At 40.7% G+C, this 14,728-nt stretch overlaps 1 protein-coding gene across 1 annotated transcript in view; it reads left to right on the top strand.

The window, feature by feature from the left end:
- Positions 1-2,341: 2,341 nt before the first annotated feature.
- Positions 2,342-14,728, top strand: part of LOC137096208 (M1-specific T cell receptor beta chain-like) — a 69,708-nt gene continuing 57,321 nt past the window's right edge. The window contains exons 1-2 of the mRNA XM_067464845.1: positions 2,342-2,510; positions 2,924-3,290. Of these exons, the coding sequence (XP_067320946.1) occupies positions 2,468-2,510; positions 2,924-3,290 (410 nt within the window). The 5' untranslated portion in view covers positions 2,342-2,467. The remainder of the gene's footprint in view (positions 2,511-2,923; positions 3,291-14,728) is intronic.

Here is a 14,728-nt window from a genome sequence, read left to right on the forward strand (position 1 = left end):
ACACACACACAGATATAGTATCATAGATTTGAAAGGGACCCCTAAAGAAGGGCAATTATATGTTGCATGTTCCAGAGTAGGCAAATCAGACAATCTCCACATCAACACTGACAAAGAAACAGCAAGAAATACTGTTTATTCACAAGCATAAAGAAATTACATGTTGTTGTTGTTGTTCTTTCTCATTACTTTATTTCCCAGATCACCAGACTGGCCACAGCAATGCGTGGCAGGGGACAGCTAGTTTCACAATAAATGGAAGGAAGAGAGAGAGAAAAAGAGAAAGAGAATACAACCTAGATGACAAGTAGAGACCCAGAGAAATATATCTCCTTGTAGAAGAGGCATACATAACCAAGGCACATGAGTTATCTTGTCTATAGTGTGAAAATATGGCTATGGATACTTCTGTTGATGTTGCGATGTGCACATGTTTTGAAGAAATACTTTTTCTCCCCTGTGAATCAAAACATGCAAGCAACTCATATTATTGGATTGCTGTGAGTTTTCTGGGCTGTATGGCCATGTTCCAGAAGCATTCTCTCCTGACATTTTGCCCACATCTATGGCAAGCATCCTCAGAGGTTGTGAGGTCGGTTGGAAACTAGACAAGTGAGGTTTATATGTCCGTGGAATGTCCAGGGTGGGAGAAAGAACTCTTGTCTGCTTGAGGCAAGTGTGAATGTTGTAATTGGCCATCTTGATTAGCATTTAATGGCCTTGCAGCCTCAAAGCCCAGCTGCTTCTTGCCCAGGGGAATCCTTTATTGGGAGGTGTTACCTAGCCCTGATTGTTTCCTGTCTGGAATTCCCCTGTTTTTTGGGTGTTGCTCTTTTTTTAATTTTATTTTTTACTGATTTTAGAATTTTTAATACTGGTAGCAAGATTCTGTTCATTTTCATGGTTTCTTCCTTTTTGTTGAAATTGTCCACATGCTTGTGGATTTCAATGGCTTGTCTGTGTAGTCTGACATGGTGATTGTTAGAGTGGTCCAGAATTTCTGTGTTCTCAAATAATATGTTGTGTTCAGGTTGGTTCATATGACTTATTTCTCTGGTTGAATTAATATATCCCAAACAAAGGATTCCTCCAGACAGGAAGCAGCCAGGCTTTGAAGTTGCAAGACCATTCAGTGCTAATCAAGGTGACCAATTGCAACATTCACACTTGCCTCAAGCAGACAAGAGTTCTTTCTCCCATCCTGGACATTCCACAAACAATATTCTGTGTCCAGGTTGGTTCAGTTCTCTGGTTGACTTGGTCTGCAGTGCCTTTCATGTTCCTTGATTTGTATTTAGGCAATGCTGTGTTTAGTGGTCTCTATTTAGACTTGTCCACAGCTGCATGGTATATGGTAGACTCCTGAAGAGGGGAGAGGATCCCTCTTGTCCTTTGCTGAATGTAACATTTGTTGGATTTTCTTAGTGGTCTTTAGATAGTTTGCTGGTTGTGTTTCTTCATCAGCTTCCCTATGTGGTTTCTTGCCTAGTTTCCAACAAACCTCACAACCTCTGAGGATGCCTGCCATAGATGTGGGCAAAACGTCAGGAGAGAATGCTTTTGGAACATGGCCATACCTACAGGAAAAATCTCAGGAACTCAGTGATTCCGGACATGAAAGCCTTCAACAACACAACTCATATTATGTTTCTAATCCTTAAAAGTGTATGCAACAAGGTAGCTATGTTGGTTACTTTAGCCATTAACTTTCTGCTACTTATGCAAGTTGCACTAAAACCTTTCTTGAAAAATAGAAAACAAAAAACTCTCTGAGGATCAATAGAAAATGTCTTGCAGATATGAAGAGTTTTGCAGGTGGGGTGGGAGTTGGATTTCCTTTTTGTACATACAAGAATGAAAAACACATGGATTTACTCCCCCCCCCCAAAAAAAAACTGAAAAGAAAAGACAACTGCATATATCGTATTATTATTCCCTCCTCTCTGAGGCCCCTTCCACACAGCTCAATAAAATCCCACAATATCTGCTTTTAACTGGGATATATGGCAGTGTGGACTCAGATAATCCAATTCAAAACAGACATTGTGAGATTTTCTGCCTTGATATTCTGAGTTATATGGCTGTGTGGAAGGGCCCTGAGAGTCAAAATAAACAATTGATGGTTCACCCAGTTCAAGATCTTGGACCCAGTTCAAGATCTTTGCTCAAAAGAAAGGAAGCAGTGTTTAGTAAGTATTATCGAAATCCTCGCCCAATAGTTCAGCCCTGCATCACTTCCCTGTGCAGTCATAGCTCTTCCCCTCCTAATCATCTATGGTCCTGCCCCACGTTTCACATTTTGTTTTGCTCAAAACAGCTTGTAAAACTTTGATTACATTGTGCTGCCTCTCCTGACCTTTCTGCAAAGTCACTGGCATCATTCAAATTGGAGTTTGGAGAGGGCATGTCCAGTGCAGCTGTATGAAAGGGCAAGTCAAGAGCCTTGCTACATCTCAGAGAAGCAACAATGAGGACCTGCTGCTTTCTGACTATTTGCCTCTTGAAAGTAGGTAAGGCTTTAATAACAGATTCTCTTTATCATTCTCAATGAAGATCAGACATGCCTCAGAATGTGGGGAACCAACACGGAATATAAACATGCCCATCTTCCAATATGTTTTAGTGAATTACAAATTGAGCTGGAGGGAGGGATGAAGCTTTCTCTTTGGCTTGGATTATGAGGACCAAACTAGAATCAAGCAGAGAGGAGGTTCCCATTATTAATTTTGCCACTCTTTTATGGGCCCTTCCACATAGCCATATAACCCAGAATATTGAGGTAGATAATCCACAATATCTGCTTTGAACTGGATTATCTGAGTCCACACTACCATATAATCCGATTCAGTGTGGATTCTGTACAACCAAGGAAAGCCCTCCCCATTGTTCTTGTTAAAAATAATTGCATTTCTTTCTTTCCTAGGATATTTAATTGCAGGAGTCAGTCAAACACCAAGCGTAGTGCTGCAGGAAGGTCAAAACACCAGCCTGAAGTGCACCCAAACGGAAGAGCATGAACGCATGTTCTGGTACCGGCAAGATGCAGGATTACACCTGCAGTTCCTCTATCACTTCTATTTTGAGAACCTAATAGAAAAAGGCATAGTTTCTAATCGGTTTGTGGCCAAGCGCCCTCAGACAAAACACTTCAACCTAAATATTTTCTTGGCTGAGAGACAGGATTCAGCGGTGTATTTCTGTGCTAGCAGTCTAAACACAGCACTTCAAAGTAACCCTCTTTTCCTACAAAAACTCCTTCATTTCAGGTGTACAGTTGCAAAACCAAAAGCGTATGCACCTCAACTGCCATTCTTACTGTACAGGAAATGACCAGGTAGCTGTTAAAGTGAGAATTTAATGTCAACATCTTCCTTCTTCAAATACAGGAACGTCAGAACTTTTCTTACGAAGCTCAGCACTGACACACAATGTTGAGTACTTGAAGATATCTTTTTACAAACAATGAAAAAATCAATACATTGAAGAAGATGAAGAAGAAAGAGGAAAATAGCAATTTGAGAATAAATTTTATCATATGAAGTCACCATCCCACAACAGTTTTGTGATCACTGATCATGCAAGATACTGGGATGGTCACCCTTGCTATGGAGCCCCCGGTGGTGCAGTGGGTTAAACCCCTGTGCCGGCAGGACTGAAGACCAACAGGTCGCAGGTTCGAATCCGGGGAGAGGCGGATGAGCTCGCTCTATCAGCTCCAGCTCCTCATACAGGGACATGAGAGAAGACTCCCACAAGGATGATAAAAACATCAAATCATCTGGGCGTCCCCTGGGCAACGACCTTGCAGACGGCCAATTCTCTCACACCAGAAGCGACTTGCAGTTTCTCAACTTGCTCCTGACACGACAAAAACAAACAAACAAAAAAAAACCTTGCTATCACACCTCTCTGCATTTGCCAATTTGCTGGTCTGTGGTTTCATGGCCAAAGTTCCTTCAGCCTTTTAACTAGGCCATCATACTATAATTCCATAGCACGAGAGCATAGTATTTTTTAAAGTCCAAATCAATGAATTACTGCAAGGGATGGGGGTCATAGTGGGAGACAGGGAGAGTCCTATCCCCTTATTTCACTTTTGTGCTGATATGTCGACATACAAGCAGAATCGGCCCATCATACCAAGTATACAATAGCAATGTGGCTTGAACTAAAGCAACTGACAGCCTTTCCCATCAATAGAGAATGACTGGTTTATCGTGTGGAGGTGGCAGACTGACAAATTGTGCACAGTGTCAGGCCCGTAGCCAGGATTTCGTTTCGGGGGGGGGGGGGGGGGCTGAATTTTTTTCAGGGGGGTTTGGGGGGGGGCTGAGTTTCGGGGGGGGGGCTGAGTCTGAGTGAAAGGGGGTCTAGCCTAGCAAACCTTTTGTATCATTACCCCAGTACCCCCATGCATATGGGATATATTGAGTATGGTTATCAGATCATGATATGAATAAACATAACAGTTTAAATAATGCACCAGTAAGGCCTTTTCGCGAACCACCATGAGAATTTCAGGGGGGGGGGGGCTGAAGCCCCCCGAGCACCCCCCCCCCCCCCCCGGCTACATGCCTGCACAGTGTCATGATGATTCAAACCAAGAACGGGCAACTTGGAAATCCCTGAACAGACTCAGAGGTGGAGTGGGCAGATCAAAAGACAACCTGGCAAAATGGCACTATCTAAAAGAATCCCACATCTTGTGTGACTGTGGAGCAGAACACACAACTCCATCTGTATGCTTGTCCACTATGCCCTACTTCATGTACAGAGGAAGAATTGTTGGAGGCTACAGACAATGCCATTGCTGTTGCCAGTGTTTGGTCAAAATATATCTAGTTGCCTGTGCTCCTTCTATTTTTATCGATTTTATACTAATTTATGCAATGCTTTTGATACGAAATAAATAATAAGTGCTGGATTGTGACCTTCATGTGATAAAATCTCCACCTGAAAGCAGTGAAAAAAAAATTTAAAAATTGCATTAAGAAAAAGAAATAGATACCACTAATAGATTAAATAGAGGGGAACATATGTCACACCCTATTGAAAGAATGCAAAGGTCTTATCCACCTCTCCACTATTCTAAGAGAATAAGCTATGGAGATGCATTAGAAGATACAAGGTCGCAGTCTCAAATGAAAACATGAGCAATTTATAGCCTCCAAGCTTCAGATGTAGAAACTTTCTTGATGCCCAACTGAGGGTTAGTAGTGGATGGTGATGTGATCATGTTTATTGAGTGTAATAAATGTATTAGGATGTTGAGAATAGAAAGAAAAGAGATAGTAAAGAATTTCAAACTGGGAAATGAACATTAAATGGAAACAAATGTTGACATTGCACAACATTTATCTCACAATCCTCTGTAACTGATCTACATTAAAGGCTCACTACTGCAGATATTTGACATGATATATAGCCAACCTAGGAGCCACTGATGACTCAACCCTGCATGTATTTATCTTTTTATAAGCTAAATTGATAGCCATTGTTATATATTGTTATAGCATATTCCACAGTTTGGATATCACTGTGTGAGATGTATTTCCTTCTATTCATTTTAAATCTCACAATGTTAAGTTTCAGCGGCTGATCTCCAGTTCTAGTATTAGCCGAGATGCATAATTCTGTATGCCTCTCTAAAGTTTCTCTATCACGCTTTTTTTTCCTTCAGTAAAAGAGGCCCAAAATTGTTCTATTCTTGGACCCTATGACCATGGATACTAGTATATAAGTCCATTTCATGTATGAGCTTAGAGCAGATTTTGGGACCAAAATTATGGATTTAGATATGAACCATGGATAATTCAAAGGTCATTCTGTGGAGAGGGAAAGGCACCAGCACTGCTTCATGTGGCAAGCCGTCCTGGCAACCAGCACCACCAATTCCCACCTAGGCATTCAGAAGCATCTTTTACAACTATTCAGAGAAGGGGATGGTTATTATAAAAGTTAAGGTACAGTATTAACTCATATTTTTTTAAAAGAACCATTCGTTCTCTGAGTGGAGTGGTCAAAAACGCAGCAGTCCTTTCTACTCTCTTGGTGCTCCTTTGAGAGGAAGTACCAATGAGTATCACTGCAGTTTTTCCACCCAGGCATTCAAAAAGGTCAGAAGTAATAATAATAATAATAATAATCATCATCATCATCATCATCTTTATTTATATTCCGCTCTATCTCCCCAGAGGGACTCAGGGTAGATTCCAAACATAAAAGGCAAAAATTCAATGCCTGAATACAACAACAATACATCCATATTAACAAAATTTAAATAACCTAACATATAAACACAAATTATGACTTAACAACTAAAATTAAATAAAAAACACGCCCTGTTATAACAGACATAAGACAAAATAGAGGTGGGAAGAGAAGAAGTCAGTTCTTTTACATTCTGGAAAGGATTAAGCTTTCACCTTTCACCATTTTAATCATAGAGGGATGGATTCTTTTTCGATAAGAGATAGGGTATAGTACTTTGATTGGTCTGTGAATACATATGTTTTTAGAAATCTTTTTACTAGAATTTCCAAATTTATATAAGTATACACCCATGGTTCTCAACCTTTTTTTTTTTTTACCAGAGACTACTTGACCAGGGACCACTTTGACCAGGGATCACTCTCCAATATTAGTACTGAAAGCATTACAAATAAGCTTTTGGTCAACTTTAGATTCGGTTTGGTTATTTGAGGTGGTGATTCAGAATATTTCATTGGCTAGACCACCTCAGTTCTAGTTTCTGATACAGAACATATGCAAGCCAGTAGTTGCCATCAACTCGCCGACTGAAAACCATATTTAGTAAGTCTCGACACTATGAGGGTTTCATGTGACCAGTCACCCTCATTGCAACGGTGTAGTAATGGTGAGGCTGCAGATGATATTTTAGTTCTTGTGGACCACTGGTATATGCAATAGTTGACCTTTTCTGCAGCTTTTCCAGATATACAATAGTTTTCTTATCAGAAATATATATAGTGTCCCAGATGATAGTGGCAGTTTTATTGTTTATATTATATTGATGCCCAACATAGAATTTGCCAGTGGTTGCACACTAGATGGATATTTTCATTGTGTCTGTGTACCCGTAACTTCAAACCTTCTTCTGGGTCAGTTGCTACCCAACATAGACATGAAACATAAAGAGTCCACCACAAGAGGAGTAAAAACAGACATACACAGGCTGTGAAAACTCACTGTCCAAAATGATTGCGCTTGTAGGTATAAATAATCACAGACGTAATGTGGAAGTTGACTTTATGAGAGGGCTATCCGTCACAGATTAAAAATATATTCCTGCAGCTTTTCAGTGCCATCCTCATAAGTTAAGGTCATCAAAAAGTTGTATGACTGAAACAGATTGTTCAGCTTCTTGGGCTTTGTGAAGAAGTATGCCATGGATCCATTGGATGGAGGTTATCCCTTATAGTTATTCAAGAGGATCATAAAAGTTCTGTCTCAAATCCCCGGGAAACAATCAATCTTGTATAAAGACAGCAGACTTATATAGAAAAAAAATCGTAGTGTTTGAATGTCCACATCTCCTTCAAGCCGAAACAAAGCACTTGATTGCACGCAGATGCTTTGTCCTCTACTGATGTGCATGCATATGTGTGTTGACGTTTTATACAATGAAGGCTCATCTGATTTGAAGCTGGAATATGTGGGCCAGGAGTCTTAATTTATCATACATTCGTAGTTCCAGAAATATTTGCACTGAATTCTATGCTTCAAGGATGAGTGACCTCTGGCATTTGCACTAAATCCGGTTTTCAGGATCTATCCATACTGCCATGTTCTTCCTGCAAGCCCCACTCTTTTCACAACTAGCACTGTTCTTACATAAATATGAGACAAAATCTGGGATTTCCTTGCTGAGTACTGAAGAATAAGAGCTGTTCCCAAATGCATAGAAAGTAAGCATTACTACACTACCTGATCAATTATTGCAATAAGAAAGTATTTAAATGAATCACAAATGTAACCACCTTCTTTCCTTAAATTTTATTCTGAAAAATATTGAAGACTTTTGTACAAATTAATGTAATGGCCTCCTCAAAACTAGGATACATTATCTTCATGGGGAAGGATTGAACTTCAGTGACATTAAGTCAGTGTAACCAAATTACAAGACCCATTATTATTATTATTATTATTATTATTATTATTATTATTATTTCATGCATTTCTATCTCACCCTTCTCCCCACAAATAGGGACTCAGGGCGGCCTCACATAAGCATAATGTGATGCTGTCAGCATATAAACAACAAGGGATACAATTAAAACAGTAAAAATCATTTAAAAACATTATACAGATTCATTACCAAGTTCATTAAACAATAAATTAACATGCCAGTTAAAACCAAAACCAAGTCGGGTAAATCCAATGTCACATATGTCCTAAATTTTCTTTCCATTTATCGCTGTCCACTAGATGAATGCCTGGTCCCAAAGCCAAGTCTTTAATTGTCTTCTAAAGGACAGAAGGGAGGTGGCCATCCTGACGTCCTTAGGGAGGGAATTCCACAGATGGGGGCCCACTGCCGAGAAGGCCCTGTCCCTTGTCCTCACCAACCACATTTGTGAGAGTGATGGGATCGAGAGCAGGGCCTCCTCCGTCGATCTTAAGCTTTGCAATGGTTCATAACAGGAGATACGTTCGGACATTACATCTCCTCTGCCTCATTGGTCAAAGCTTATCTCCTACAATGGTCTTCAGGTGTCTCCCTAATTGGAATTTGGATTCTAGCTTTTAGAAGAGAGCTTTCCTTCCATTCTTCCCTTTCTCCCTTTTCTCCTTCCTTCTCTCTTTCCTTCCTCCTCCTTCCCTTCCATCATTGGGCAGCCAGTCCTCCTAGCAAGGAGTGCTAGCATGCAGCCCCTAAGTTAGACCCCTTCCACACAGCTGAGTAAAATCCCACATTATCTGCTTTGAACTGGAATATATGGCAGTGTGGATTCAGATAACCCAATTCAAAGCAGTAATTGTGGGATTTTTTGCCTTGATATTCTGGGTATAGGGCTGTGTGAAAGGGCCCCAAACAGTTCATGTTGGTGACACCCTTTTTAGACATGCATCATTTTGAGACACAGTAATTTGGTTTCGCTAGAAAACCGGAGGTTAAACCAACCCCTTGTAAGAGATACAAACATATGCATAAATTGTAATAATGCAAGATATGGGGACACAACGTATCTCATGAAAAACTTCCATTTATATTTTAAAAAGATATGATTTATTATTTCAGATAGACTTAGAGGTTTCTTGTTATATTCATTTGACACACCTACACACTGCAGCCAACACACTAATGTATCACAACACACTGTTTGGAAAACTCTTGTTGTATTTCTAAAACTAGAGCAGGCTTCTCAGATGGCACTATATGGCTCTTGATTGTGCTAAAAAGGCTCAGGTTATCGGCCCACCTTTCTGTCAAGTCTTCCCATCTATGAGGTGTGAGTTATTACTTATTGTTGTTGTTCATTCATTTAGTTGTTTCTGACTCCTTGTGACCTCATGGACCAGCCCACACCAGAGCTCCCTGTTGGCTGTGGCCACCCCCTGCTTCTTCATAATAACAGTGTTTGTGAGGAAAACTTAGAATCATAGAAACATAAAGTTGGAAGAGACCTCAAGGGCCATTCAGTCCAGCCCTATTCTGACATACAGGAACATACAATCAACACACTCATGGCTGTGGCTATCTAGCCTCTGCTTATAAACCTCCCTAACACTTAGAGGCATGATAGCTGTTGCCCCATGTTCCTTCTTGGCAAGAGAAACTGATCTGGGTCATTAGGTCCCAATATATCTTGAGTAACAATCCATTAAAAATAAAGCTGGATAAGGGCTATTATACTTTATCTTCTTGCGTTTCCATTGTTGTTGTTCATTCGTTCAGTCACTTCTGACTCTTTGTGACCTCATGGACCAGCCCACGCCAGAGCTCCCTGTCAGCCATCACCACCCCCAGCTCCTTCAAGGTCAAGCCAGTCACTTCAAGGATACTATCTATCCATCTTGCCCTTGGTCGGCCCCTCTTCCTTTTTCCTTCAATTTCCCCTAGCATCACTATCTTCTCTAAGCTTCCCTGTCTTCTCATGTTGTGGTCAAAGTACTTCTCCAATGAGCAGTCAGGTTTAATTTCCTGGAGTATGGACTAGTTGGATCTTCTTGCTGTCTAAAGCACTTTTGAACTGTGGTGCCCTCCAACACCACAGTTCAAAAGTGCCTATCTTCCTTCACTCAGCCTTCCTTATGGTCCAGCTCCCACATCCATAGGTTACTATGGGGAATACCATTGCTTTGACTATGCAGATCTCAGTTGCCAGTGCGATGTCTCAACTCTTCACTATTTTAGCGAGATTGGCTGTTGTTCTCCTCCCAAGAAGTAAATGTCTTCTGATCTCTTGGCTGTATACTTCACAGTGCAGGATGAATTTTCTGTCCACCAAGGGGAGCCTTTGAGCCATTACGCCTTTGATGGGGGGGGGAGGGGGCTGTCTCTTCACTGCTTTAAGGGCATTACAATTGCTCATGAAATAAAATAAAACCAAAGTCGTTGAGAAGCAAACTGTCAGAGATGGAAGCGCAGATAGCGTGGTGTGCAGCTATTTCTCTCCTGGTTGCAGGTGAGTGTTTGACTGAGACAGGAAGCCTTCACAGAGAAGTAGAAGCATCTTTTCTTTATAATTAAAACGCTATTCTAATTGCCTACAATGGATCCAGAAACAGGAGGAAGAGAGAGAGAGATTAAGTGGGCAGAAGTGAAAAAAGAAAAGGCTATATGCCTCTTAAATGGAGCACCCTCCTAGTACAGCAGAAAAGAAGGAAGCTGCAGGAAAAATTATCAGGATGCCCCTCTTTGTCTTATCCTGGCTAAAAACCTAAAGGAGAGGTTGCTTTTACATTTCTGAAATTTGATGAGTTCTACCTGCAATGTTTTTGACAAACCATGTAGATTTTGTTCTAGAGGCTAAATGCAGTTTACTGGTTGAGAGTTCATTATGTCAGATTAAAAGAGTGGATCTAACTATCCAGAGGTTAATATTCATCCCCTTTCTGTTATGAACAGCTAACCCTATATTCTCTCTTTGTATGCAGAAAGTGTATCAGTTAGCACAGCAGCATTCAACTTGTACTGATTTGCAGTGCAGACAACTGGAGAGTTAGAAAGATGTACATGATCATCTTCTAAGCAATTTCTTTGAGTGCATTCTCTTCCTTCTCCATAGGACACACTGATGGAGAGATCCAGCAGCCACCAAGTTTCATTGTGGAGAAGGGAGAACCAGTTCACTTTCAATGCAAGCAAAGCAACAACCATGATGCCATGTATTGGTACCAGCAGCTGCAGGGGAAGGGCCTTCAGCTTCTGTATTTCTCCAGAGCAAATATTCCTGATTCTGAGCAAAAAGAAACCAATGATGGGAGATTCAGTGCTCAGCGACTGCAAGATAAAGAATTTGACTTAAGCATATCCTCTGTTGAGATGGAGGATTCAGCTACATATTTTTGTGCTAGCAGCTTACACAGTAGTGGCAAGAATCCTCCTCAGTGTACAATAACTCTCCTGTCTGTATATCCTTTTGACAGGAAGGAGGAAAGGAGGTATTACACATGTCATTTATTTATAGTATTTCTCTGCCCATGATCCTGAAAGTGGTGGGTGAAATAGCAAGTATGCAAGAACCTTGCTGAGTAGTTCTTACCCAAGATCCTTTAAGGAATTCCTCATCATTTGGCATCAAGTTTCCTATATAAATGACACACCAGTGATAGAAAGTGGGAGGAAAACAGACACTGAATAAAAGTCATCATGTGTATCTGCACGAGTTGGTTGACATCAGATAGCTCCATACGTTGTTCTGAAGAGAGCATAGGGCATTTCCAGAGCACTTCCTTCAATCACAGTTGATACACTTGACAGCCTTTCTATGAAGTATAACACTGCAAACTGAAAATAGTATTCAAATTGCTGAGTCTTTCATTGCCTAATGGAGACCAAGGATAAGGCTAGGCAACCTGTCCTCTGTAAAATTTATTTGCACCAAGGAGTATTCTATTGTGTGATTTCCTATCTGCAAGCTAATCATATCCAGCTCCCTAAGCTGCTTCTTACAGGACATGGTCCCCAGAGCTTTTACCATTTTGGTCACTCTCCTCTACACATACCTCAGCTTGGCAATATCTTTTTTAAAGTTGTGATGCCCAGAACACTAGGTGAGGCCTAGAATAAAGTTCCCTAGAAATAGACACTGTACTCCTGCATCTACTTCCCTAGATGTAGCTCTTGCATCATATGGTTGATTCACTTTCATCTTGCAATCTATGTAAGACTTCTAGATCCCTTGCACATGTAATGTAATGTTGTCGAGCCACGTGTCACGCCTTCTATATCTATGCATTTCAATGTTTATGTCTAAACTTTCTGGCATATTAGATGACTTTTTAACCCTGGAAAATCCTCGCTGAACTTAGGGGTCATCTAGTATGCCAGATATAAAAAAATCAGTTCCTGTTTTGATCCAAAACAAGATGGAGGTTCCTAACAAGTGAAGGAGGCGGGCAACTGCCCTGCGCTGAAGCAGGACGCCTGAAGCAACAGAAGCTGCTCCCCGAGGGGCTCTTCCACTCCATGCCCGCCTTGGCTGTCAGTGCAGTGGTGGAGGAGGCGATATACTAGCCAGACGGCCACTTTGCCTCCTCCTCCTCCGCTGCTGCACTGATTGCTGAGGCGGGCATGGAGTGGAGGAGCCCCTTGAGCCGGCTAAAGCCTAGCAGCAGGAGGCAAGCAACACCAGAAGGGACTGGCAAGAGGGGTAGTCTAAGTATATTAAAATTGATTTTTTTTAATTGAAATATTGGTGGTGGTGGTGGTGGTGGTGATGGGGGGGGGGGGTTGTCTTATGCACCCAGTTGTCTAGTACGCCGGAAAATATGGTATATATCCAGCACTGTCTGAGTGTTGGAGAGACCACTGTCCCTCTGCTTTCATTCCTTCTTTCTTTCCTACTCTCCACTCATAACTTTACCCCTTTCCTTGTGGCTCTTTCTTTCCTACCGCCCTTCCCCTCATACACACATCAGCTTTCTTTCCCAGTGATTTCACATAGGGCAAGAGCCAATCCAGTGACACCACAGAGGGCGTGAAGCCTTTGTGATATAGACAGACAGACACACTTTACTTATACATACAGAGATGTGGTACATTATATTTCTTCCCATTGGAATTAATTTGGTTATTTTTAGCCCAGCTCTCTAATCTGTTATGGTAATTTTGAATTCTATTCTTGACCTCTGATCCTACCCATCCTAATTTGATATCAATTGCAAAGGTAATAAGCAGAAAATCTGTTCATTTGAATTCAAGATCTTCAAACTTAGATCAAGATCTTCACAATGTCATTGAATCATTTCCGAACTCTGGCCACCTTATCACATCAGATCAAAAAAACTAATTCTATAGAAAAACCAGCCTCCTGTAGAATATCAGATGAAAGTGAGCATTGTGCAAAGTTGAATACGCTGATGTTTCCACACAAATTTAGCATATGTTCTTCAAGCATGTCTGCAGTATCAGGGACAGCTGCAGCAGATTGAACTAGAAAAACAAATAAAGATAAGTTTCTATCAAAATAAAATAAAATATCTGGCACACTACATCACATTTATTTGGCAGATGAATAACCCTGTTGTCTGAACCAAATGTTTACCCTTTAAAAACAAAATTATTTGTAAAAACAACGATTGTATCCTTGGATAACAAGAAAGCAAGAATATGAAGAGAGGGAAGAGATCACCTGTAGTTTTAACATTGGTAATTCCCCCAAAAAAACAACTCTGGCAAATTCCAAGTTAATATATGCCTAGCACATTAGCCCTGTGTTTCTTTGCAGATGCCAACTAGCTGGCCCTTGGCTGTCCACAAACATTTTTTTCCTATTTGTGATTCATAATACCTCGTATTCAATAGGAGATAGAATTTCCATTGCTAGGGGTGCTAGATGATCAACTTGATAGAAAATGTGAAAGACTAATGCTATATATGACTATGGAAGCAAGAATCATCTAGGCCAATGGTTCTCAACTTGTGGGTCCCCAGGTGTTTTGGCCTTCCAGAAATCCCTGCCAGTTTACCAGCTGTTAGGATTTCTGGGGGTTGAGGACCAAAACATCTGGGGGCCCACAGGCTGAGAACCACTGATCTAGGCTCGAAGATAAAAAGAAGCAACTGCTCTGACACAAGAAGATGTGTGAATTAGTAAAAATGGACAAACTTGTGATCTTGATCTCTAACCAATTTCAAAAAAGACTGGGACTTGTTTATTATCTTTCTTCAACAAATTATTATGGGTTTTTTTAATTAAAAGAGTGTCATTTCATGGAGAAAGGATATATTAATAGGTTTTTTCTTTGATTCGGTGTGGAAAATTGAGGAAATAAAATTCCCAGGAAGAGAGTGTAAAACCTTTAGATTCGGTAGTATAGATTTGTGTGTAGATCATGTTTAGTGGTGAGGACTTCTAGTGGATGCAGTAGTAGTATGTTTTCATATTACAAAAATTGTATATTTACTAGGTTGTTGTAGGTTTTTTCGGGCTATATGGCCATGTTTTAGAGGTATTCTCTCCTGACGTTTCGCCTGCATCTATGGCAAGCATCCTCAGAGGTAGTGAGGTCTGTTGGAACTAGGAAAAAGGGTTTATAT

This window comes from Anolis sagrei, chromosome 2 (assembly GCF_037176765.1).
Source record: "Anolis sagrei isolate rAnoSag1 chromosome 2, rAnoSag1.mat, whole genome shotgun sequence".
Lineage (NCBI taxonomy): Eukaryota > Metazoa > Chordata > Lepidosauria > Squamata > Dactyloidae > Anolis > Anolis sagrei.